This window comes from Macaca mulatta, chromosome 3 (genome assembly GCF_049350105.2).
Source record: "Macaca mulatta isolate MMU2019108-1 chromosome 3, T2T-MMU8v2.0, whole genome shotgun sequence".
NCBI classification, from domain to species: domain Eukaryota; kingdom Metazoa; phylum Chordata; class Mammalia; order Primates; family Cercopithecidae; genus Macaca; species Macaca mulatta.
Genome location: NC_133408.1, coordinates 136993635 through 137020651, shown reverse-complemented (window position 1 = coordinate 137020651; position 27017 = coordinate 136993635). Strand labels below are relative to the sequence as shown.

At 38.1% G+C, this 27017-nt stretch overlaps 1 protein-coding gene across 6 annotated transcripts in view; it reads right to left on the bottom strand.

Moving 5' to 3' along the window:
• Positions 1-26595, bottom strand: part of CACNA2D1 (calcium voltage-gated channel auxiliary subunit alpha2delta 1) — a 503656-nt gene extending 477061 nt beyond the window's left edge. For all 6 annotated transcript variants that reach the window (XM_015134178.3, XM_015134179.3, XM_015134181.3 and 3 more), the window contains exon 1: positions 26004-26595. In XM_015134178.3, the coding sequence (XP_014989664.1) occupies positions 26004-26098 (95 nt within the window). In that variant the 5' untranslated portion in view covers positions 26099-26595. The remainder of the gene's footprint in view (positions 1-26003) is intronic.
• Positions 26596-27017: the final 422 nt, after the last annotated feature.

The window sequence follows — 27017 nt, the reverse complement described above, 5'->3', positions numbered from 1 at the left end:
CTATGTGTTACATATACACATTAGTAATACATAATCCAAATTTCCTAAAGATCACACCATATGGCAGACATATTAGTGAGATAGCCTCAGCATAGGGCCACCATAAAATCTGTTGTCTGACCTGAACGCTTTTGAGAGTGAAAGGGCACTATTAACAATTAGGCTAAACTATGGGCAAAAACCAGAGGGTCCTAGTCACATCCAACATGACTGTAAACAAAGGGAAAAGCCGAATTCAAATAAAATGATAGTAGGTATAGAATAGACGTTTACCAAATTTGTCTGTAGTAGGAAAGGGAAAGGCAGTGATCCTTCTGATCATTTATAAATATTGAATACCTTAAAAAAGGGGGAGATCAATGTGTGAAAAATGCATTAGGTTTTACATATAGTGAGAATGTAACATATTTATGTTTTGTAAATAAAATGGCATACAAAAAAAAGTATTATGGAGAGGACAATATTAAAAGGAGACACTAACCACATCAACATGGGTCTTTCTAGTCTTTCCGAAGACAATGTATGTGTGTTCTCACGCCGCTATAAAGAACTGCCCAGGACTGGGTAATTTATAAAGGAAAGAGGTTTAATTAATTCACAGTTCCACAAGGCTGGGAAGCCTCAGAAAACTTACAATCATGGTGGAAATGGAATCAAACACATCCATCTTCACATGGCAGCAGGAGAGAGAAATGAGTGCCGAGCAAAGGAGGAAGTCCCTTATAAAACCATCAAATCTTGTGAGAACGAACTCAGTATCATGAGAATAGGATGGGAGAAACCAGCCCCCTGATTCAATTATCTCCACTTGGTCTCCACCTGGTCCCCACCCGCTCCCCCAACGACACATGGGGATTATGGGAACTACAATTCAAGATGAGATTTGGGTGGGGACACAGCCAAACCATATGAGACAGTAAGAGGAGAATGCATCTGAAATATTTAAGACCCCCATTAATGCCAATCAACTAAAGAAGTGAAATAATGTATTATTTCTTGTCTGTAGAAAGAAGAAAAAGAAGCAAAGATACTTTTTGATAGAATAAAGCAAAAGATTATTCTGTAACAGAGATTCTGTGCTTCCCTCACGTAATTCTGATTTTCCCTCATGCAATAGCATTCCCTCCTATCCAATGTAGACGGTGATTACTGGGATTTCTCTGTTTCTATAATACACCACTTTGTGGTGTCATTTTTGTAAGTGCACTGTCCTATAAGACAACAAGCATTCTCCATTTACAGAAAAAGTAGATGAGCAGAAACACGTGGTATTCTTTTCATACTCACCAAGCTATTTTTGGTGTATCAGAGTTCAGGCCAGCCCTATAAAACTTCAGAGCCACATATAAGATTGAACATTATATGCCTACAATTAAAGCGTCATAGCGTCATAAGCCTGTCCCCAAAGTGCTTTTATTGTTTTGGGGTCTCTGTAATTGTACCTCTCTGAAAAAAAGCCAAGTACTTTCAGCCAAGAAAAAAAAATCTTCATTAGTTTACTATGCAGCTTTCCCAGGTGAAACAAACACCCTCAGCAAGAGTGTGTGTCCATGTTAATTACAGCTTGCCCACAGGCCACCCTGGCAACTGTCCAGCCTTCCTGATGTCTACAAAGCATTTTATGCAGTATGCACTTGGGCAGGATAGATTGCCTAATTTCCGCTCCAGACCCAGCAGGAAAGAACAGACACTAGTACCTTTCTGCTAAAGACATGTTTCACTGCAAAATTTTCCTTCAGGAAATTCACAGATCTCCAGGAACAAGGGAAATTTACCCCTGGACATTTGACTGTACATTACATAATTACACTTCCTGCTTCACCAAGCACTAAATTTAACAGCTTAATTTAGAAAATAATTTGAACTATCCAATTTACCTGTTTTAATAGCATACTCGTTATCGGGAATTAATGAATAAAACTCACTAATGTGACAAAACTTTAGCAAAATGCAAACACCACATCAGGATTATGAGAGTCAGACAGAATTGGACACCACTGGCCACAGAAACATGTATCATGGGTCAATTTACTATGCAGATTCAACTAAATATCTGCATTAAAGTAAAATCTTAGATCAGTGGTTTTCAACCCAGGGTGGTTTTGCCCCTCAGGGGACATCTGATGATATCTGGAGACATTTTTTATTGTCATGACTTGAGGAGGGATTACTTACTGGCATTTACTATGTAGAGGCCAACGATGCCACTAAAATCCTACAACGCACAGGACAGCGCCCCCCCCGCCCTCTCACTTCAAAGAACTGTCTGATCCAAACTGTCAATAGTCCTGAGGTTGAGAAATTCTGCCTTAGGTTATGTGAGAAAAATTAGTGATTTTGCATAAATTCTGTGTGTTAATACTATGTCCCATAGATGCATTTTAATAGACATTAAAAGTTATTTTCAGTCGTTTCTCTGATACAATTCTCCTACCTTGCCAAATTATGAATTGTCACCAAATACTACACAATGAAGTACAAACAAGTTCTATAAGATTAAAATAAAATAGTCTAACATTCATCACGCTGTGTCTGAATTTAGGAGAGATGAAAGACTGGTGAGAAATATAAATGACCAGCATTCCTGATATTTTCCTGGTATCTACAAAATTCAAAACTAAATTACATGTAATGTTAATTGAGGATTCCAAAGATCTCTTAATTTCCAGTTTTCATCCATTACCAACTCATGATTTTTTTTTTCCCTTAAACATAAAACTTGCACTGCTTTTAACCTACCACATTACCAAGGTCAGAAACAGAACCACTCTCACTGTCAGATAAAAGCATGAGAAAAATATTCACAAATGTACTTAACTAGACATAAGGTGGAAATCCAGTTCTGTCTCTTAAAAACTGCTAGAAATCTTCTCTGTGATATAATTTAAAAGGAATAATTGCTTTACATGTTTTGAAGTCCTTGCCTCATTATTTATAAACAACAACTTTGCAGAGTACTTGCCCGTGATAAATTTGTATTATGTTTTATGTGGAGCAAATTTTTGACCTTCAATTCAGAATGACAAAAAATAGAAGAATCATAGCGAGCATGAAAAAAAATATAAGGCCACACTTTTCTCTAATGTTGGTTGTTATCATTTAGTCCTTTATGGATAACACTCAACTATCTTTTACACTTCTTCAAGTCCATATCCTTCAAAACATCTTTATTCTTCTTGTCCTAATGTTCTGTCCCTCAATCTACCATATGGGTATTCGGGTATCTTATTAATTTTATTTAAAAGTCCTTGTGCTTTATTATTACAAAATACAACATACAGAGCAGTTTTTTTCCTGGCCATGCTCAGCTTATCAGAACTACTTTATTATGCACCACTGATATCTATTTAAAATGATGACTTTGTTTTAGGACAGAATCTAATGTTCTAAGGAGACGGTATCTGATGTTAGAAAGGGGAAAACCCCAGGAAGCATTCTTTCAAAACCTGCTTCATGACTTTATGCCAAGACATTGGCAAGCAAACTTTCAGAAGCAGATACCCCAGAAGCTCCTCTTCTGAAACAGTGTTTGGCAGTAACAATCACAAGTCAGAAGAGAACGATGAAATAATTACCTCTTAAAAAATATGGTCCGCATTTAAATGGTCTACACAGCAGAGATTTATCTGTGCTATTAAACTCTCTTTAAAATGACATCACTAGGAAGATTCTGCTTATCCAATGGTTTGAGACAGAAGGGTTCCTTTGAATTTTAGAGGGGAGAGGGCTCAAATCATGGGTGAGACATAAAAACAAGAATTTGAATTTGATCAATCAAGGAAGAGCGTTTGGGCACTGATACTCCAAAAAATAATAAATATCATGGTAGAAGAGCAGGGAAAGAGACACAGACAAACACAAAGCCAAATTTCATCACAGTTGATGATTGCCTCCTGCACTACTAAGAATGTTTATATTTCTTTCAAGGTGCTTACCTACATATAGGACTGGCTCAGAACTCATCAGACCACAGATGCATATATGTGCCTTAATCCACCATCTCATTGCAAATGAGGATGGTCAGGGAAGATAAAGAAAAACACAAAAAAATCTTATTTCAGAACTATCTTAAGTCTACAGAATGATCTTACAGATAATTTGGAATACACAATCCTGGTCTCCAAAAATTTCCCATGGTGGTTTCATCCATTTACGTTCCTTAAACATACTTTTTCTTTTTATTCCATGGACCCTTGAAAAAAGGCCTAACCATCCCCTAACTGAAGCTGTTCACAAAGAAGAGAATACTTAACTTTTAGACGTGAGGTTTATGAGGCAACATCTGGCTTTAAATGTCCATCCCATATTTTTAGCTAAATTGCAAATAAATCAAAATATTCATGTTTAAGAGTCATCTTGCCAAGATACTTTAAATGATGTGCACATAAAATGTAATAATAATTAATATTTTACTGCAATAATTAACTATAGTAGTCACCAAGGTGTTGGACAATTTCTATTGGTAAGATTTCAGCAGCTATCTCTTAGAATCATGGCCTCTGCATTCTCTTTCTTGAAGACCTTCATCCTTGATGAATAACCTCCATGATGTTTCATATAAGGAAATGTATCAATAACGTTATTTGTTGTGAGCTTTATCCTGAAAATCACTTAAAAGGGAAAAGCTACTCTAGGAAGTTTAGCGAGAGTATGTCTAGCACTGTTTATATTGGTATTCTTCTTGACCTGACATTGTAACCATTATCTGGGAGATGCAGCATCTTTGCAAAAATATCTAGTTTTATTCAATTCATTTTAAGTGACCTACTGGAAAGCAGAATAAGGACCCCTCAAGAGAGTCTTAAAACACATAACTCTGATTTTCTAGGAAACTAGTTTATCTCAACAGTCTGGAAAAACTCCATAAAAGTTCTTGAGATAACTGTTCAGGAAGAAGCATATAGTGACAGATATAATGTAGTAAGGACTGCATGGAAAGGCATTTAAAACAAAACAGATAACCTTGTACTAGTCTTTTGATATAATTCATGCCTTGGTTTCATTAGGTAAAATCCTACATGCAACATAAGAACATCGTTGGCAACAGGCTGTCAGAAAAATATCCAGTAGAACAGAAAATAAGCAAAAGATGCTTTGTCAAAAAAACAAAACACACACACACACACACACACACACACACACACATTTTTTCCATGCATTTTAATTCCAATGTGCACAGATGCTTGGAAAGAAACTGAGGTCCACAAAATGAAAAAGGTCTGCAATTCTCACTATTTGCTAACTGAACATCTGAAAAAAACTTAAAAGGCATTCCATTCCTTGAAAACTTTTAATTGCCTTTTGCAAGAATATATTGTTTAATTCTGGATGTGTTTCAATACAGGGACAATTATTTATACTTTTACACTTTTGCAGACACTCTGAGATCTGAGTTATCAATGGAGACTTTTATATAGCCTCGGCCCCATAGGCCAAATATATTTTAAACAGATATATACATACACACACACATATATATACACTTTTTTTAATGTAGAGAGAACTCAACCTGCCCCAGGCATGCATTAATGTTTTTATCTTCATTCTTGGACATAAAATCTTTGTGGATTAATAATTTTGTACACATCTGCTTTTTGACTATATGCAAATAATCTCAGAAGCCATCAAAAGGGAATAGCTACCTTCAGATTAGCTGATTTACTGAAACTATGAACGAAGAGCATGCAGTCCTCCTCTTCATTGCAGTATCAAAATAGTTGGTTTGCTGACAGCAAGTGTTTGAATTCATGGCAAATAGTAAATGTTCTAAAGAGAACACATTAAAAGCCAAATTTGCTTATGAGAAACAAAATTCTGGCAAGGAGGTACAGCTTGTAGTTCCTTGTCAAATAGCAGGCTTCCTTCAAACCAAAGCATTACGATTACTTTGAGGAAAAGGCCATTGCTATCCATAGCTAAAATAGAAAGTAAGTGTTGAAGTAGAGCATATCACTTTCATGTAAAATCATTTAATGTGAAAATCTTCTATTGTAGTTTTTGTAATGTCATTTTGAAACTGAAAACAGTAGTTTAGTTATGTCTTAAATACTCAAATAAAGTAAACTAGAGCTATTCAGATTATGCTACTCAGAGGCTACTTATCTGGGAACTGTGTCTACCAGTCCACAAGAAAAGTGCACAAATTGGGAGTGTTTACACACTTTTAAAACTGTTTAGAAACAGTAATTCTTTGGCTGTGGAATTTAATTAAGTAAAAGAAGGTTTATAATTTGCATATCTTTTTAAATTTCATTTTTCTATTAATTGGTTTTCATTCCATTTCACAAAAATATACCTTTGCAATGGATATAAAATTTACAAAATAAATAAATCAACCCTACCCCTTTAGCACAGTTAGTGTGAAAAGCACTGAATTAGACAATTACTCTGACCAGCGTTCCCTGGTGCTAGCAAATTAATCATTGCTAGACTTATAACAAGAAAAATCCTGAACAAATCAGACAACCAGCAGCACTAAAATAACATAGGATATGCACAGGCTGAGCAGAGAAGCACCTGTATGGAGTATATGAAGGACCCACTTTTTAAAGGAAATTTACTGAGCACCCAGTACATAAGCAGTATTAAAAAGCATGTCATCATTATTTTTTTCTTTGAAAAACAGAAGTCATAGCTATTCACCTAAATCTACTCAATGAAGTGAAGAAATCATTAATACTTCATAACTGGGGCGTTAGTTAGAGGACATTACCATTACATAGTGATACAAATGAAAAATCAGATGCTGTTTAGGATTGTAGAGTATTGGCTAGTTTATGCAGGCAAATAAATGCATATTTTTCAGGAGATACCCAAGTATAAACCTTAATTTGGAAGGATCATAATCCTTTACCTTTCAAAAGAATTGTTTTATAATTTTTCTACACATTTATTGACAATAATGGTATAAATTGGCTTAAACCATAGCAAAGAGAAATCTTCTTTGCAGAAAGTGAAAAGTTCAGCTAACTAATGATGACAGCACCCTTAATGACTAGCTAATGAGCTACTGGAGTTTACTTTCCTTACAGGATGGATCAGAACTAATGTCACCCAACACAGTCTGCCTGAAGGCAAGAGAGTGATAGGTCATCTGATGCTTCACAGCATTTCCCGAATCTGTGAACACATAAAGTAGGAAAGAAATGAGCATTCACATCTTTTAGTTTTTGGTGTATTTACGATGGCTGTCTAATCTAACACCTGTGGTAGGAAGGATTCTGAGATGATTCTCATAATTCCCACTCCTGCAGAGCCCATTCTCCTTGAGTGTGAGTGGGGCCCGTGCTACGAAGGGATGTCACTCCCTTAATTATGTGATGTTATGTGGTAAAGGTGACACAATTCTGCAGATGGAATTTAGATCTCACATCCCTTGATTTTGAATGAATCAAAAAAGGGAGTATAATGGATGGTCTAACTTAATCAACTGAAACCCCTCAAAGATGGATTGAGCCCCCTTTCTGAATGCAGAGAGTTTCCCTCCAGTCTAGAAGAAATAAACTGCCATGTTGTGAGAGGACCTTTAATAGGGCCTCCATAACCACACGATTTTGAAAGAGGAGCAGGAAGTAGCCCCATACAGGAATGCAGGCCGGGCAAGTCCTTACTGCAGCCTTGTGAGACTGAACAGAGGGCTGCCACGACTCCTCAGCACTGAAACTGTTAGATAATAAATGTATATTGTTTTCAACCATTCAGTTTGTGGTAGTATGCTACACAGAATAGAAATTACCAAACCAAAATAAATAAATAAATACATTTACATTACCAAATTTTAAACATGATATTCAATTTTTTTTTTCTTTTTTAAGAGACAGAGTCTTGCTCTCTTGCCCAGTCTGGAGTGCGGCTGCTGGATCATAGCTCACTGCAGCCCTGACTTTCAGGCTCAACTGATCCTCTCACCTCAGTCTCCCACATAGCTGGGACTAATAGGTGCATGCCACCACACCCACACAATTATTTAATTTTTAGTAAAGATGAGGTCTCGTTGCATTGCTCAGGCTGGTCTCAAACTCCTGGGCTCGACGGATCCTCCCACCTCAGCCTCCCAAATTGCTGGGATTACAAGTGTGAGCCACCATGCCCAGCCCAGGATTCATTTTATCTCTGCATAAAATGCCTTTATGAAGATTCTACTTGGGGCTGGGCGCGGTGGCTCACTCCTGTAATTCTGCAATTTGGAAGGCCGAGGCAAGTGGATCACCTGAGGTCGGGAGTTCAAAACCAGCCTGGCCAACATGACGAAATCCCGTCTCTTACTAAAAATACAAAAATTAGCCGGGCATGGTGGCACATGCCTGTTATCCCAGCTAGTAGGGAGGCTGAGGCACGAGAATCTGTTGAACCTGGGAGGCGAAGGTTGAAATGAGCCAAGATTGCACCACTGCACTGCAGCCTGGGTGACAGTGAGACTCTGCCTCAAAATAAATAAATAAATAAATAAATACATAAATACATAAATAAATTCTATTTGGTTTGTTTAGATTCACTGAACCTTAAATTAGTCATCAGTCTTTGATTTCCTCTGTATAATCTGATTCACATCTTTTTTGCACAAATGTTGAGGATCTAACATGTGTTTCTAACCCTTCTCATTTATTCATGCCTCTACACTAGGAGGAAAACTCATCAACTGGCACAATAAAGGGCCGCACATAAAAGACTGCACACATCCCTCTTCTATACTTTAAAATGCCCTATGAGCTCGGATATAAATTCTTGAAAAATTAGAATTGATACTATAAACAGCATAATATAATTGATTTTTACTCTTTTCTGAAAATATTTCATAATATACATTTATTACTCAAGGTAAACCATGATGATATGTTTGCTGTTCATCTTAGAGGAAAAAAGCCCCATTCTATGTTACAGATAGCATGGTAATTGTTGCTTATGTAGCTTTAAAGTTACCATTTTCCACTTGCAAAGATTCCTAGAACTATATTGTCAAGGGAGAACATCTAGGGCCTCTTTCACAGAACTAAAATCATCAGGGACAATGGGCCACTAAAATTATTTTTCTGCACACGAGGTCAATTTTTCTGCAAGGTCAATGACTTCATTATATACTACAATATACTCCCCCACCCTTATTAGAGGTTTTGCTCTCTCTTTCTGGGGTTTCAGTTACACACAGTCAACCAAAGTCCAAAAGTGTTACAGAATTAGAGAGAGAGAGGCAGACCACCTCCACACAACTTTTATTACAGCGTATTGTTATAACTGTTCTATTTTATTAGTTGTTTTAATCTCCTTTCTGTTCCTAACTTATAAACTTTATCATAGGTATGTATACATAGACAAAAACATAGTATATATTTTTAATCAGTAATATATGCAGTTTCAGGCATCCACTGGGGGTTTTGAAATGTGTCCCCAGCATGTAAGGGGGAACTTATCTGTACTGGATATGCCCTTCAATCAGATACAAAAAGAAGCTTGGTACCGTATTGTGCTTTAGCACAATTTGGTGGTAGCAAAATGTTTAAAAGAGAGGAAAACATCAAACTTCATCATTTTTGCTTTCAGAAAGAAGAAACTTAAAACAGTGGGAAAATAAACTTTTCAGGAGCATAACTACAGGTAGGGGAGTGCTCAAGTACCAAGAAAGATCTAATTTATGGTCAATAGATACATGAATGGCAATTATGTAACAATTAAAACCAAGTTTTTAAGAAATAGGAGGTGAACAATTAAATGTTGGATAGTGCTAAAGCCAGAAATTCTTCCTTACAAGATGTTACCAAGTAGGTCTTACATCTAGTTAATGGTGGAAGCAAACAGGAACCCACGTCACCTGATTAGACTGTTATCCTGCTTCTAATCAGAGTATATTTTTTCAGTGCTTTCTACATGCAGTGTTTTACATGAATATTTTTAATCCTTACAAGAACCCTATGAAGTTTTATGAATGGGAAGGTTGACTTGTTCAAGTTACCCAGCTAATTGTAGAGCTGAGATTTGAATCTACACTTTTAATCAACCATGCAAGTTCCATGAAATAATTAAACCCTAATGTTTAAAAGCATCAATTGTTTAATGCAATGACTCTTCTTCTATGCCATTAATATGGTACTAGTTACAAATCATTTTGAGGAGAACTAAAAAGTCACTCAGATGAATATCTGTCCTCTGGTTTAGATGAGGAAACCTGATTAGAAAGGCAGCAATCCAAGGACAGATGCAATGGCTCACACCTGTAATCCCAGTGCTTTGGGAGGCTGAAGCAGGAGGATCACCTGAGGTCAGGAGTTTGAGATGAGCCTGGGCAACATAGTGAAATAGCAAGACTGCGTCTCTCCAAAATATTTAAAAAACAAACAAACAAACAAAAAAACAGAAAGGCAGCAACCACATCACATATGATCACTTTTTAGAATACAAGAATGAAGTTTTAATGATACTCAGCATAGATCCAACATCTAAATCCATTTAAATTATAGGAGACCTGGCCGGGCACGGTGGCTCAAGCCTGTAATCCCAGCACTTTGGGAGGCCGAGGCGGGCGGATCACAAGGTCAGGAGATCGAGACCACAGTGAAACCCCGTCTCTACTAAAAATACAAAAAATTAGCCGGGCGCTGTGGCGGGCGCCTGTAGTCCCAGCTACTCAGGAGGCTGAGGCAGGAGAATGGCGTGAACCCAGGAGGCGGAGTTTGCAGTGAGCCGAGATCGCGCCACTGCACTCCAGCCTGGGCAACAGCGTGAGACTCCGTCTCAAAAAAAAAAAAAAAAAAAAAAATTATAGGAGACCTGTGTAACTTGACAGGAATCTGTACTGATTTAGTAAACAGAAAGGATATGGAACAAACTGCCATCTTCAGCTTCAGACAAAAGTCATGACACATAGCATAAAAAATCTTAAACATAACCTCAGGATGACAAGCAAGGAACAATCTGGTGCAATTTATTTATTTATTTTTTGACTTGGTCCTCCCTTTCCTACTCCCATTCCAGAGATTTTCCCCTAGTGCTCTAATGAGATAAATATGAAAAGCATAAGAGAAAATAGTAATCTTTACTAATCTCCATAGATTACTCCAGGAGTAGATTAGAAAATCAAGAAAAAATGTCTAGTTCTAATGGCTCCACATTAGAATAAGAAAAGATGAAGGAACTAACACTTTTTACTCTTTGCTCAATAAATTCAGTGGAATATACATAGATGGCCTATCTTATTTAAGCCTTACAATTTCCCCTAAAAGGTATGGTGTGTGACACTCTTTTACAGAATATGAAATGAAATTGAAAGAAAATTAACTTTCCAAGATCACACAGGCTATATGGGAAGCAAGGTTCAACCTTGGGATTCTCTGACTCAAAATCCTGAACATTCCCACCATACCAGACTGCCCACCTTGAGTCCTCTGAACTACCATAGCATAGACTCATAAGGTTCTGGCTTTACTTAAGTATCTATCAACTTAGCAACTTTTGGGAGTTAGTAGAGTAATACACAACCACTGTGTGTTTGAAGATGTGAAAAAGTAGATCACAGGCTTCAGATAGGACAAAAAATTAAAACAATAATCAGCAGTTATATATCACATCCATTTTGATGTTTCAGTTACTCCTAATAAATTTACAATCTTCCCATGGATGATGGCATTTCTGGATACTACAAAGCATTTTCAGGTTTTATAATGTTTTCTAAATATATATATTCTACATACATGTAGCACATCTGAATCTGCATATATATTTTCTTCATATCTTATAACTTTCACTTGATATAAATCATTATAATATATATTTGATGTTCATATATTGTGTAATGTTTATTATATGTACACACATATAAATATGTATATATCGGTGTACGTGACTGATGTATGCGTTTCTCTGCAATTAGGGTAGATATACAGAGGCAACAGAAGGAAGAAGGAAAATAAAAACCGATTCTGAGTAGCCTGCTGACCCCAGGTTTTGGTTCCCTGTGCATATTACAAGAATAGAATCCAGGAGCCAATTCACTTCACATGTGGAAAAACCCAAAAGGGGTAGGACGAAATCCAAGACTTGCAACCTTCAAATGGCTCCTCTGTCACAATCATGTACAACCGGGACTCAGCTGGCCTTCAGATGCCACACAGGTTGTGTCACATCTGATAATTTAAGGAGATGAATGACCTCATATAATTATCACGCATGGTTTGGTCTGTGATGAGTTACCATTCCCCTATGTTTATTTATTACTATCGAAGAAAAATATAAATTTTAAACAATTACTCACCAGTAGACCTTGAAACCCATGTGTCAATCCTCTGGGAACTAAGCTATCCATGCACAATAAAATTTCACCTCATAAAAATTAATGCCAATTTCTACACTTACATCGACAGGAAAATCAGGTGTTTGGACAGACAGCCAAGCAGCTAATATGTTTAATTTAGAGCAATCTGCACAGCATCCATTGTGCCCATCTTCCTCAGGCTTCATATGGCCCATTTGTTCAAGTCCCCCAACATTTTTGCAGATGTAAATTTAAGTCAATTCTAATAAAATGTCATGACAAAGACAGGGTGGTATTTTTAAAGTGGCAAACATCATAAAAATTTTACACATTCTTTTCTGTGGCAAATGTCAAAATGACTGCTATAAAAAGGCCATGTTGGCCAGGCACGGTGGCTCACGCCTGTAATCCTAACACTTGGGAAGCCGAGGTGGGCAGATCACCTGAGGTCAGGAGTCTGAGACCAGCCTGGCCAATACGGTGAACCCCGTCTCTACTCAGAATACAAAAAAAATTAGCCAGGTATGGTGGTAGGTACCTGTAATCCCAGCTACTTGGGAGGCTGAGGCAGAATTGCTTGAACCCAGGAGGCGGAGGTTGCAGTGAGCCGAGATCAGGTCATTGCACTCCAACCTGGGTGATAGAGAGAGACTCCATCTCAAAAAAACAAAAACAAAACAAAACAAAAGCCAGGTTGCTGGCATCGAAAACTTCCTGCTTCAATGGTTATCATCAAGTTGTAATCATTAGTCATAGTATTAATGTATTGGTTAATCTAAAACATCTCTTTTATCCATAAATCAATTCCAAATTTGCACCAGAAATTTTATTTCAGTGCTTGATTTCTGCCAACAAAAAAACAGCATTTATGAGAGGCTTAACTCCATTTATATTGCAAAGTGAAGGGCTAGAGTTAAATGAGTGTAACTAACCATCAGTTGGATGAGTCAAGTAAAAGCTGGCCTTTTTCCGTACGCTTTTGGCAGATTTTTGCCAACTTCTGTATTGGTTGCGAAAAATGCAACTGGTCTTGATTTTACTATCCTGCACTCACTCAATTTGTAGGGTAGTCCAGAATCATTTCTATAAACATCCCGGATAGATTGCATTATTAACTTTCAGATATTCTGTTTTGAGGCTAAAAACTCACATCTTTGACAATGAGAGGATATTGGTGGTAAAGCTATGACTTTTAAAAATAGATTCACACTCTGTGGCACAGTTCTCCTACAACAGGTGCTGGCTGAATTGTCACAACAAAGCACATCAAATGCTTTGTGGTTCTGCTTTCTTCATGGTCTCTTTTAGGACACTGGTTTTGTCCTTAACCTAGGGATGGAACAGTTCACCCACCCTATTTCACTTACACTCCACTGCATCTCTTTCCCTTTCCCTTTTATAATGAAAGGCTACACAGGTTTTAGGAAGAGACGTTTTTAAGACCTGCTAAGCATCCCTTTTTCCATTCATTTTAAGTTTTTCTCATGGCCCAAATGGTTATACATTAGCACAATAATCTAGCTCACTAATCCATAGTCATCAATTCATGATCTCTTAAAGGCAGAAAAACCACACAAGGCACACATAATGAAGCCTGGCTATTAAACAATCCTTTAAAGTTCCCCACGCATTCTTTTATTTAATCTTCACGGTAACATTGGATACAGGAAGAAAAAATACTATCCTTGTTCTACAGACAGAGAAATCAAGGCTAAGAGTTAGTTCTGCCCTACTTTACATGACTCCTCTCCCTCAATCTTATTGCTGGAATATACAGTCAGGCGAGATCATATATAAGACCTCAAAGCTCCTGCAAAGGGCAGCAACGTTCAGCAGGTAAGTGTAGGAATCTAGAATTGAGCTGCTTGAGATCAAATTTGAACTCCTAAGGAAATTCAGAAAAGTTCTTCATACCCTAAACTTGTTCCCGCATTTACAAAACAGAGATAATAATACTACTTATCTCAGAGGATTGGCTTGAAGGCTAGATGGATTAAAAAACATGAGGCCAGGCACAGTGGTTCGCGCCTGTAATCCCAGCACTTTGTGAGGCTGAGGTGGTTGGATTACTGAGGTCAGGCGTTTGAGACCAGCCTGGTCAACATGGTGAAACCCTATCTCTACTAAAAATACAAAAATTAGCCAGGCGTGGTGGTGCACACCTGTAATCCCAGCTACTAGGAAGGCTGAGGCAGGAGAATCACTTGAACCCGGGAGGCAGAGGTTGCAGTGAGCCAAGATCACGCCACTCTACTCTTGGAGTGAATAAAGAAATAACTTGTTCATTATTAATTATGAATTTATGATTCATTATTTATTTTTTCTTAACTTTTATTTTTAAATTCAGCGGTACAAGTGGAGGTAGGTAACATAGGTAAACTTGTGTCGTATGGGTTTGTTATACACATTATTTCATCAGCCAGGCATTAAGCCAGTACTCATTAATTATTTTTTCCTGATCCTCTCCCTCCTCCCACCCTCCACCCTCTGAAAGTTCCCAGTGTTGATCCCCTCTATGTGTCTATGGGTGACAGAGCAAGACTCTGTCTCAAAAAAAAAAAAAAAAAAAAAAAAAGGAGAGTACTAATTAATAGTGCCTGGCATACAGAAGGAAAAATGTCAGAAAACAATATTATTGTAACTGAAGGATGATTGGTAGTCATTATTACTGTTCAGACACTGCAGGTAGAGACACCAAAATTACTTCAAACTGTGAATATCTATGGGAGAGAAAAAAGAGCAAAGTCACAAAAGGGAAATAAATAGCCCACCCTAACTCTTCTCATCTCTTGCCACAAACCACAAGAGTGGTTTTTCCACACTGCAACGGTACCAATGAGAGGAAGATTGATTCTCAGATCCGCTGGCATTTGCAGTCCTAACCATTCATTCATTCATCCTGGAAACTCAGGGAACTGCCGTGATGGCAACTGCCAGTAATTTCCAGACCTTCGGGAGACCTGAGATGCCTCAGTGAGGGTTAACCAGGGATACACTTTGCGGGGATATTCTGTCAGTTTTTTGTTTATTTGTTTGGAGACAAGCCTCCCTATGTTGCCCAGGCAAGATTTGAACTCCTGGGCTCAAGCGATCTTCCTTCCTCAGCCTCCCTAACAGCTGAGCCTACAAGCGAGCCCTCGCCCAACTTCCAGTGGTTTTTTATCTTCTAGAGTTTATTATTTTGTTTTCTTGACAAGGATCTGTTTCAACCAAAACTTTTCCCCTCTACTGAGGGCAGGAAGCACCAATAGAGTTGGGCAGTAAAGCACTACTATCTGCTGAAAATCTATGAATAAGTAATGCTAAATTGTCAAAGCAAATAACGATCTGCTCTTTTATCTGTTTTTCAATGATATTACTGGAAGATCTTTCTACCACAAGCACTACACACTTTTAAAATCTAATGACATTGGCCAGGCATGGTGGTTCACATCTGTAATCCCAGCAATTTGGGAGGCCAAGGAGGGTGGATCACCTGAAGTCAGGAGTTTGAGACCAGCCTGACCAATATGGTGAAACCCCATCTCTACTAAAAATACAAAACCTAGCCGGGTGTGGTGGTGTGCGCCTGTAGTCCCAGTTACTCAGGAGGCTGAGACAGGAGAATCGCTTGAACCCAGGAGGCAGAGATTGCAGTGAGTTGAGATCACACCACTGCACTCCAGCCTGGGTGACACAGTGAGATGTCATCTCAAAAAAAAAAAAAAAATCTAATAACATGTTATAAAACTACATGGATCTTTAAGATGATAATCTCTCCTAGGAAAGAAGTAAACGAAAAATAAAGACAAGTGAGAACCAAATGTTGCTGTGTCCAAAGGTAATATAGTGGCAAACTGGAGTCTTGTTACTACCACTGGAAGAAAAACTCTAGTCCATGCCTCTCAAAATTTGAATATCACTAATGTGTATGTATTACATTTCTGAATTATGTCATTCCTTCTCGAGAATGGAGTACGTAATTTAAATCATTCCCGTAAAAACATCTCCGGTAAATTAAAATTATATCTATCCTGTATTCCAACCATCTGCTTTACTTCTCAAGGCTGTTTCGTATTTCAAAAGTTACTTTGTAAGACACTGTGTTTAGTCTTGATCCCTTCCTCACCTGCCTCTATCAGAACTTTCATCCATCAATCATGGCATCTCATTGCTTTCATCTCTCTGACATTTGGTCTTCTCCCTCTGAGATATGGGAATCTCCCTTCTGGTAACACTTATTTAGTTGTCTGTACAGCCTTCCCCACCTTCCCCACCCTTCCCACCAGAGTCTTTTTCTGAGAATCACCTCTTCCCCTATCCACAGTAATAGCAACTGGCCTCTTACAATGTAATACCTCCTAATAAGATTGGACCAGATATGGTGAAGTAACCCAAGCTCAGGCAACCAGAGTCTCTTTTCCAAATCCCATCTCCTGGTCACAATTAAATGGGCTGTAAGTGGCCATCTGGCCCATATTCAGATGATCAACACATCTTCTTTGGGAGGTTATCTTTAGGACTAGGATTCTACACTCAAGTTGGTTCAAAGCTTCAAAGGAGAAAACATAATCCCTCACAACCATTCAATATCACGAGCACTGGAGGCAGATAATGCCAACTTATAGAGAAAGAGAAGAAACAAGTGACACAAAGAGAAGCAGAAAATGACTTGAGAGATTATCGTGACAGCAGTCTCACCTTTGTCTGCAGTTGTTGGAACATCCTTAACCTGAACTCCCATGACGGATCATCCAGCTCCACTATCATTTAAAAATATTTCTTTTTGGTTTACGAAAGTTCTATGGTTTTGTACAATTTACAATCCCAAATGGCCTAACATTAACTTCTTCATTATTTATTATTTTTTCTTAACTTTTATTTTTAAGTTCAGGGGTACAAGTGGAGGTCTGTTACATAGGTAAACTTGTATCATAGGGGTTTGTTGTACAGATGATTTCATCAGCCAGGCATTAAGCCTAGTACTCATTAGTTATTTTTTCCTGATCCTCTCCCTCCTCCCACCCCCTACCCTCTGAAAGGTCCCAATGTGTGTTGATCCCCTCTAAGTGTCTATGTGTTCTCATCATGTTGCTCCCCTTTATAAGTGAGAACATGCGGTATTTGGTTTTCTGTTCCTGTGTTAGTTTGCTAAGGATAATGTCTTCCTCTGAATTTACTATCTCTCACTTTCCTCATGTCACCAAATTCCTGGAAGGAACAAACTGCACTGGTCTCCATATTCTCAACTTGACCAACTCCTCCAGCCACTGAAACCATGCTTCTGTCCCTGACATGATGAGACTTCTCTCTTTCATCAGTGGCCTTGATGCCTTCCTTAAAGGGGTCATCTGGTTTGACTGTCCACAAAATGAAACTGTAAATCAAGGCCCTTCTTTTGAAATTCAGTGGCTATCTTAGATTACAGATAAATATGAGTTAAATAAATGGAAAAAAAATCCTCCTTCTGCCTTCAAAGATATTGCTCTCTGAATTTGCCTCCAAACTCTCTTTAGATACATTTTTTTTTTTTTTAACACAGAGTCTCACTCTGTCACCCAGGCATGCAGTGACGCAATCTTGGCTCACTGCAACATCTGCCTCCCAGGTTCAAGCGATTCTCCTGCCTCAGCCTCCTCAATGGCTGGGACTACAGGAGCATGCCATCACACCCGGCTAATTTTTTTTTGTATTTTTAGTAGAGATGGGGTTTCACCATGTTAGCCAGGATTGTCTCGATCTCCTGACCTCATGATCTACCCACCTTGGCCTCCCAAAGTGCTGGGATTACAGGTGTGAGCCATCGCGCCCGGCCCAGATACATATTTCTAAGGGCCTAACAGACATCTACAAGATGCACTGCAAACTGCAAATGTCCAACAGTCAAGCTGCTCCCACCCTCACAACATCAACCTGCATTCCTCCTTGTTCTCTAGCCTACAAAATTAAGAGATCTAAACGACATCTCCAATTCTTCTTCCCTTCCCGATTCCTCAAATCTCACAACCACCAAGTCCTGAAATTATACTTCTACTTTAAACCTGCTTCACCTTCTCACTGACACTAATCTTTTTGAAACCTCGGGCATCATCTCTAGTTCAGTGAATGCTGCAATGGTATACTAACTAATCTCATAGCTTCTGCCTCATATACTGGCCCTCCTTAATCCATTTTCTACATATTATGATTCAAACCTATTACTTTTTTTTTTTTTAATTTAAAAATCTCAACAGCAACACAGGATGAAGACCAAATTTGTGTTGGTACACAGAACAGGGCTATTGCTAATGTCGATGTAATATGAGCACTGCCCATCTCCTCCTTGGGTCAGGGGGCAAGAAATTTATCACCAGACTTAAGCCAACAGCTACCAACATCATTTCCCATCGACAAGTCCAATGCCTAACAAAGAACATACCATGTTTCTTTAGACCATGCCCCTTCAGTGTGCAATGTACTTTTTCCTTAGTCATGCTCTGATGTATCCCAGTGTTTCATAGTCAGCTTGGAGTTGCTAATGTCTTCCTTAGGAACTCTCTCCCTCAGTTTGTATTCTCAATAGGTAGCTCAGTGCAGTACGTAATTTGCACTCAATAATAATAATTGCATTAATTGTTGAATTAAATTATATTTGGTATTAAAAAATATTTGAAACAAGAAATATTAAAAGAGGCAACATAAATGAAAACTACTTCAAAAATAAAATATACTATTTATTTAGAAGGCTAGTTTTAACTATACTACCTAGAAGGCTGCTTACCTGCAAGTTATTTCTTTCTCGTAATCTAATGGAAAAAAATTTACTAATGGAATTTCTTTCTTGTTGATTAGCACTTAAGCTCTTAATTAAAGATTATACTAGTGTTTCTTATCCAATAAACCATTTCCCAGAATTTCATAAAAACTAAAAATTTTTAAGTACTTATGTTTTGAGATCTAGATAATTTTATTGTCTTGGTCTCTAAGGTGAATTTCCAAATGTGAATATTTAAGTCTCTAAAAATGATTATTAAGTTTAGGAAGCAGCATTTCCAATATAACCAAGCTCACATGGGAAATGAAGAAAACAGAAGAAATTAAGAAAAATAACCAACCGCTACCTTTAGTATCTTTAATATAATGTTGCACCTCATAAATCTGAGGGCTCTTCTCTCTGCCCCACTTACACATCCATCATTCCTCAAAGTATTTTCACCACAATGCCTGTTGATCACTTTTTAAAAACAAGAGATTTTTGTAGTCTGCCTGAGCCCATTTATTTTATTGTACCATTCCTCTTGTAACTCTCAAAATATGGCATTATTAATATTTAACCATCCCTTCACATCGTTTGACAGTATGCACCTTAGAAAAATTTTATTAGCTCTTTCCCCTCTTTTCCCTAATTATCCCTAAGGTATTGAGCAAATATCAAAAGAAACAATTCTCTAGACTTGTTTGACAATTTTGTTATGTGTTGATTACATATTACAGGTTTATCTGTATACCAAAATCCCTCAATAATTTCTCTTACAGAGAAATGTCTGATAACAGGAAATCTCCTGAAACAGTGAGTGCAGATTTAAGTGAAAAGGACCTGAAACTGAGGTCTGATCACAGGTAACTTAAGAAAAACAAATTTTTAAATTTTTCATTTGATTTGATGTTATATGTAAATAATAATGTTATGGTTAATAGTAATTGTACGCATGTATGTGTATTAAAGAGCGAGAAAACAGAATTTATTATTTGAATAAAATAGCACTGGAATTACTATTCATCATTTGCCAAGAAACCACCATAGTGCATTTTTAATTACTCAGAAAAAAATGAGCTTCAAATAGACAGTAAGATTATCCCCAAATCCGAAACATTTAAAATGGCCAACACCATTATTTTCTACTGCCACCAGTTCTAGTTTAAGTTGTTCTTCCATTTATGATATAGAATTTTAAATGTATCCTAATTTTTTAAATCCACAGAGCATATGGTTAAAAAAATCAGCAGAAGCAAATGTTAAAATAACATTTAGCCAGAAATATCCCACATTCATATTCAAAGAGAACTTCAAATATTGCTTTATATATAACAGCCTAATTCTGAATTATTGAAATTAACTATAAAAAGTGTGCCGGTTTATTGAGGCCACAAAGTCGATCTTTTCCTTGTTCATAACCTGTACAAAACAGTGGCAAAATACAAAGGAGCAATGACTGCTTTCTTTACTCAATTTTAAAAACTGCTAAGAGTAGCTGACTCTATGTACTGAATTACTACAAAAGATGTAAATCCTACAAGGAAGGGATATTTAAGAGCTTATATTTTTACAAATAAAAATTTTAAACCTGTGCACATTTGCCTTCATTCCTAAAATATCACACTACCAAATATGTTTAATTCTTACAAATTCAAAGCATATCTTATCTAAATGAAAAAAATAAAACTGCTTAGTATGTAAAGAACTTTTAATAGGTGCCAACATTTCAAATGTAGTTTCTTTCTCATACTTGTTTTGTTTAAAAGATGGCAAAACTGTCTTTAGAGTCACTTTTTAAATTACTTGTCAACTATGTTAGTAACCCATCTCTAAAGGACTTGAGCATTTTCCGGCTGCTTGTGTATGCAATATCTCATTTAATTGTCTTGGCAAATTATTCTTAAATGCTGGTGTTATTAAGTTAGATGTAATCCCTGAAAACAGTTGTGAACTGACAGAAGACCTAAGGTATGCACACTTGTGAATAAACTTACCTTACTGAGGTTTTTCTACTGTATCAATTCACTTAAAGTTTTAAAAATATGTGTGGACATACACATACAATATTATCTCTTAATAGAATACTATATAGTGACACAAACTAGGAAAGTTATCTATGCGATGTTAATATTTTGAACTCTCAAGGAAAAGCATTATAGTATTTTTTCACAAAGTGCTGCCACTTCTACTTAATTGACATTGAGGTCAATCGCCTTTTTCTCTCATCTCTGTAAACAATATGATGCAATCGTTTACATGTTTCAGTGCACACACATAAAAAAATGAACCATGTGTAAGCTACATGGTTGGCCATCACAGCCCATTCCCAGTTTACTGGAAAGCAACTGTATGAAAGCCTTGGGAACAGTCGTGGTACTGCTCACAGATAGTTCATGAAAAGAAAGACTGGTTGACACACTTAGTGACACAGTGCTTGATGCACACTGTAAGCCTTAAGTAAATGTGGAGGTGATACAATAGAACAAAGTTTGTTCCCCATGGAAAGCAGCTGACCTGCTTTTTGAAACACTACCACAGACAGCTCTTTTAATAGAAATAATGGAACATTGTCATTTTAATAACAATAAAATGTTACTTTTTTGAAATACTGAAATTCTGATTTTTTTCCCAAATGCTATGTATACCTATGTTAGAAATGTTTATATCCATACCTGTAAGACACTAAATGAGATAAACAAATAGCATGATTTGCCTAAGATATGTTTTATTTTACACATTTAAATCTCCAATTTAAAGTTATAAATAGCTTGAAGACATGTGCTAGGAAATTCTTGGAAACTTGCATCTACATAGAGGAATAGGGAAATCAAGAAAAACCTGAAGAGGTGCTTTATATAATGATACTCCAGAGAATATGTAAATTAAATAATAGTTTGTTATGCGCACTATTGTAAAAATTATTTGTAAAATTTCTAAATGCATTATTGTTTACGAATATATACTCCTAAATATATATACTAAATTTTAACACAATAATTTCCATATGTTATGTTTTTGTAAAAATTTACTACGTGTAAACCCTAGAGAGGACAGTATTTTATTGTTAGTTTTATCAGTGTTGGAGACATAACAGAAAGATGTCTACACAGTCAGGTTGCTGTGAAGAAAAAAACTGTAAAGCTCTTATCTATTGTCAAAATGAACCACCTACTTTATATTCAAATTTTATGTATATTTATTAAATTATATTAATGAAAGCCATGGGGGGGAAGATAATAAAGGTACATTTTATTTCCCTTTAATAAACCATAATATGCTTAGATTCTTGTATTTTCTGACATTTTTTCAAAAATTATATCCATTTCAGTCTGTTTAATTTTCATTCAAATGCCAATCCAAATAGCTACACATATAGTGATGTGTAACATTAATAAATTTAACATAATATTACACTTACATGGAATATCTATTGTTGCATATTTTAAAACATACATCTGTGGAATAATAAATGTTATATGGTTAAGACAATGAAAACAAAATTAAAGACCTGAGAAAAGTTTATTAATGTTCACTGTTTCAGGTTTTATTCTACATTTAATATTTTATCTCATAATTGATCATATGGCACATTTCCTTATGTATGTAAAATGTAAACAGAAACTGCTGACCTCAAGTGAGAATAATTATGTCACTTCTAATGCATGGAATAGATATCCATTACAATATCTTGACATACAAAATTTCTCCTTTATAGCCTTAAATACAAATTTCTCTAATAACAGAAAAAAATTTATATCCTAAGTAATTAAACCCAAAAGTACTATTCATTTATGAGATTTTATGTTTATTTCCTGTGGAGATCCATAATCCTTAGTTTTATGTTTATACTATTATACACTTTATATTAAAATCCCCGTATACCAATGGGCTCTCGGCCAATTATTGAAGACTGGCATTTTGATATGACTAAGATAAAAGTTTAATATGAATAGTTATAACTATATATTTTTTTAATTGCATTTGTAAATAGATTCTAAAATTAAGGACAAATTTAAATTAACATTATAATACTGGCTATCACACATGTAATTCTAAATTTTAAAATAGAAGTCTTTCAACATGTGCCAAGAAATTATTTCTAGAAAAAAGGACAACTACCCTTTTTGAAAGCTACGTTTTAAAAATACCAGTACATGTGCATACTATAGCATAAAAATGATATATTTTCCATTTATATATCAACCAATACACATTATGTGGCTGCTACCATATCACGTATTTATGTTTCACACCGTAGGGAGACAAACATTTCCAAAAGAAACACCTAACCCAGAGAAATAATTGTATCAAAATTTCCTTGCCTGAAAAACATCTATTTTAGTGTTAACTCTTAGAACAGGTTAACTACTACTTTAATCTAAAAAAAATTTATATTAGAATGTATGTTAAACCAGACAGCAAAAATTGAAAGAAGATACTTAGACTGACACATTATTTGTTTTACCATAATAGAATTTAAGCCCTTCGTACAGATGTAAACACTCTACATTAAAAAAAAAAAACTTTGAATTACTAATTCTAATTGAAATCCAACTCCAATTAGTGCATAATTAATTTTATAGTGTGTGATGGCATGCTCTTCCTCTTCAGATGATAAAAACTTCTTATACTTTTTCTCTGAAAAATAAAATTGGCAAAAAAAACCCAAAAATATTTATTAATGATTCCCAGAGAAATTTATATACAGAAGCATAATGATTTGCCTTTAGTGACACTACAATCTTAGTACTCACTTTTTATAAATTTCAAGTTTCCCCAAAGATTTGAGATTTGTCCTGATTACACAGTGCATATGAATTCTTTTCTCTAAAGAAAAGCAAATGGCACCACATCTTCATGCAAAAAAAATTGCATTTTTTTGTTTCATAAAGTTTATTCAGAAATCTAACATGAAGTACAAATGTCAACCATCAGTTCTTTCCTCAGAAGACAGTGTTACTAACTTTTCAAATGAAAAACTGAAGATGCCGAAGGCTTCCAAAAATATTGCTAAGATTACCTACAGGAGATTGACTTCGCTCCACAAAACCTTTCATTAAGTATTTCATTCATGAAATAATCAATGTCCTATATAATCTGAAAATATCTTGAATTTTCATTGTTAAGAAAATTTCAGATCCCTTCAAAGAAAAGAAATTGTGGTGTCCTACTTCCCATTTTAGCCCACTATTTATACTCTTTCCTGTCTAGTAAATTTCTGATCATGAAAATTGATTTACTTATAATTTTAGGAAAGCATTATTGCAGATGTTCTTACAATAAGGATTTTTACATTAATGTTTTACCATAGTATGTTGAGGAATAAAAGGTTGTATTTTGTTGCAGCTTTCTCCAATGGTATGATGATGTATCCCCTCCCATGACAAAAATATTGATAGATTGTCAGTTAAAAACAACAGTGTAAAAATGAGTAATAGGAACACATTTAGAAAGTGACTGTTTTTTAAAGAGCCACTTCTTTATTTGACACAGAATGCAAGCGACTCACTTGAGTTCTCACTTTACAGGCCAAGCAACAAAAAGGCTTAAAAAATTAAATGGAAGTGTGATGCCTTAACAAGAGTAAATAATTCTGAAGCACCCTTTAGGGTGATTCTTATTCTTTTTATGTTCAAAAATATCCGACTGGAACATCCTGCCAATTAAACGAAGATCTCCAGATGGCATTTACCCTTCTGCTTCATAACAAAAAGGATCTGCAATCAGTTTTATGAAAGATTACCTAAAGAGGAACATTACTGTAAATCAATGACAACAAAAATTTGACACTCCCCTTCTAAGGGATAGAATGTGCATCCTCCAGATTCTTGCACTGACACCTAACGTAATAAATACTTAAAACTGAATCTTAAATAATAGCCGCAGGGTTTCAACCGGTAAAGATTCACTGTTACTTTCCACCAAAAACTGTATTCAGCACTCAGCCAACAAAGGACAGCAAATAATTCCCAGCAGCATAAATACCGGGAAAGCTACCTTGGGCTTTGTTTTTGTTATGTAAAATGCATTAAAGTGACTCATGCACTTAAGATTACCTACCCTTAGAAGCTTTAAAGAAGCTTCAAGAACCAAAATAAATGCTTTCCCAGAAAGCCGGGAAGGCTATTCGGTGCATTAAGAAATATGTATATATTTATATGTGCCACTGAGTTTGATTCTATTTTGCTGCCTAAGAGAGGAGAGAATTATTATTTTTCATTCCCTTCCTGTCGTGTGACTATAGCTACCTATAAGCCCTCTATTTCCAGAACAGCAGCGAGGTTTTTAAAAGTTATTTTAGAAATGTTAAAAATAAAAGAAAATTGCAGGAGACTGGAAACAGTCCCTCCTTCAAAGAACAGGCTCTATTCATTTGAAGAACAGGGACCGCGTGTCTGCCGACACTTAGATGTTTCAAATAATGGGGTTGGGGAGGTTGGATCGCTCGGTCCCAGTACCTGCGAGCCCCCTGCGTGGACAGCACGCTCGGCCGCGGGGAGCCAGCACGCGTCTAACTGGAAGGCTGTCAAGTGCTTCCAGTAATGTGGGATAAAACGAGTTTGGGCACTACAGCAATTAAAGAGCATCTCGGAGGCCAAGTGCGGGAGAAGTCCACGCTACCTCCGCAAGCCTGAAATTACCTATTTGTAAATTACCCAACCAAAACATAACTTTTTATTGAACTGGGTTGAATGAGAACGGGTGAGCTGGCTGGAAACTTTTTTCCCCAGTACAGCTGAACTCTGAAGTCTAGAGAATCCCGTTAGAGACTGGCTGAGACGCCGCAAGTCGTCGGCGGGCGCTTCCCGGGACAGCCGGCCCCCGTGCCCGGCCCCGCGGAGGCGCCCGAGACGCCGGTTCGGGGCGCATTCCAGCGGCGAGCGGCGCGCACCGCCCGCCCGGCCTCTCCGCATCCGAGCCCGGCTCCCCGGCCGCTCGCTCCCCACCCCCACGGGCGGAAAAGCCCCGCGACTCGGGAACCGACCCCCACCCCAGACTCCCGCGGCGCCCCTCGGCCGGCGCTCCCTGCCCGGCCCGCCGACTTACGTGACGGCCGAAGGGAACGGCTCCTCCGACGAGGGGCCGATGAGCAAAGATTGGAAAAGTGTCAGAGTCAAGGCCAGCAGGCAGCCAGCAGCCATCTTCGCGATCGAAGATCAATGCCCCCTCCCTGCCCAAGCGGGGGAAGGAGCGGCGCTGGAAACCGCGGGCGGAGGAAGAGCAGCACACGCCGCCCGGACCGCGGGCGTCTGGAGGGCCGGCAGCGCCCGGGGCCCGAGGCGCGGAGCCGCGCGGAGGACGGCGAGGGCGGGAGCGGGCGACGGAGAAGGGGCGGTGGCGGGCGGACCCACTAGCGCGCGTCGGTTGCTCCGCGCCGCGGCCGCCTTGCCTCCGCCGCCATCAAGGGCGACTTTGGAAACAGACCTCGGCGAGCCCGCAGGCGCTCGCGCGCTCTCGCTCTCCCTCTCGGTTTCCTCCCTGATTTATTCCCCCGATTGCCGAGGCGAAGGCGGAGGCGGGGGCGGGGGCGGAGGAGGGGTGACGGCGCTGGAGGGTGGGGGTGGCTGCAGGAATGGGGGAATGGCAGGCAGAGAGACTTGTGGAAGCGAGAGGCTCCGTCTGGCTTCTCAGGCAAGTCAGAGGGAGGCGGCTGGGGGTGGGCAGCGGGAGGGCTGGGCGTCAGAGCAGTCGGGCGGAGACGGGCCGGGAGCAGCCCTCCATACAAGGCAGCCAGGAACTCCCAAAGTCGGCGCCGGCTCTCTCCCGCCGCCCGGCGTGCGCAGGGGGAGCGGAGCAGCCCCGCGGGGCTCCCGGGGGACGGTCAGCCGCCCAGCGGGCATCCACAGGCTGCAGAGGCTCCAACCCAGGACTTGGCTCGCGTCTTCGGGAGTTATTTTTGCACATGCAGGCAGCGTTCCCCCCAGCCCTACTCCCAGGCGCAGAATCCACTGCCTGCCTAGGAATCGTGAAGTGATTTGACAACAAATGTAGGAGGGGTTTGTATTGCATTTTAAAGCACCACTGTTGACTCTACCAGGTGGCACTATATGCCCGCGTGTG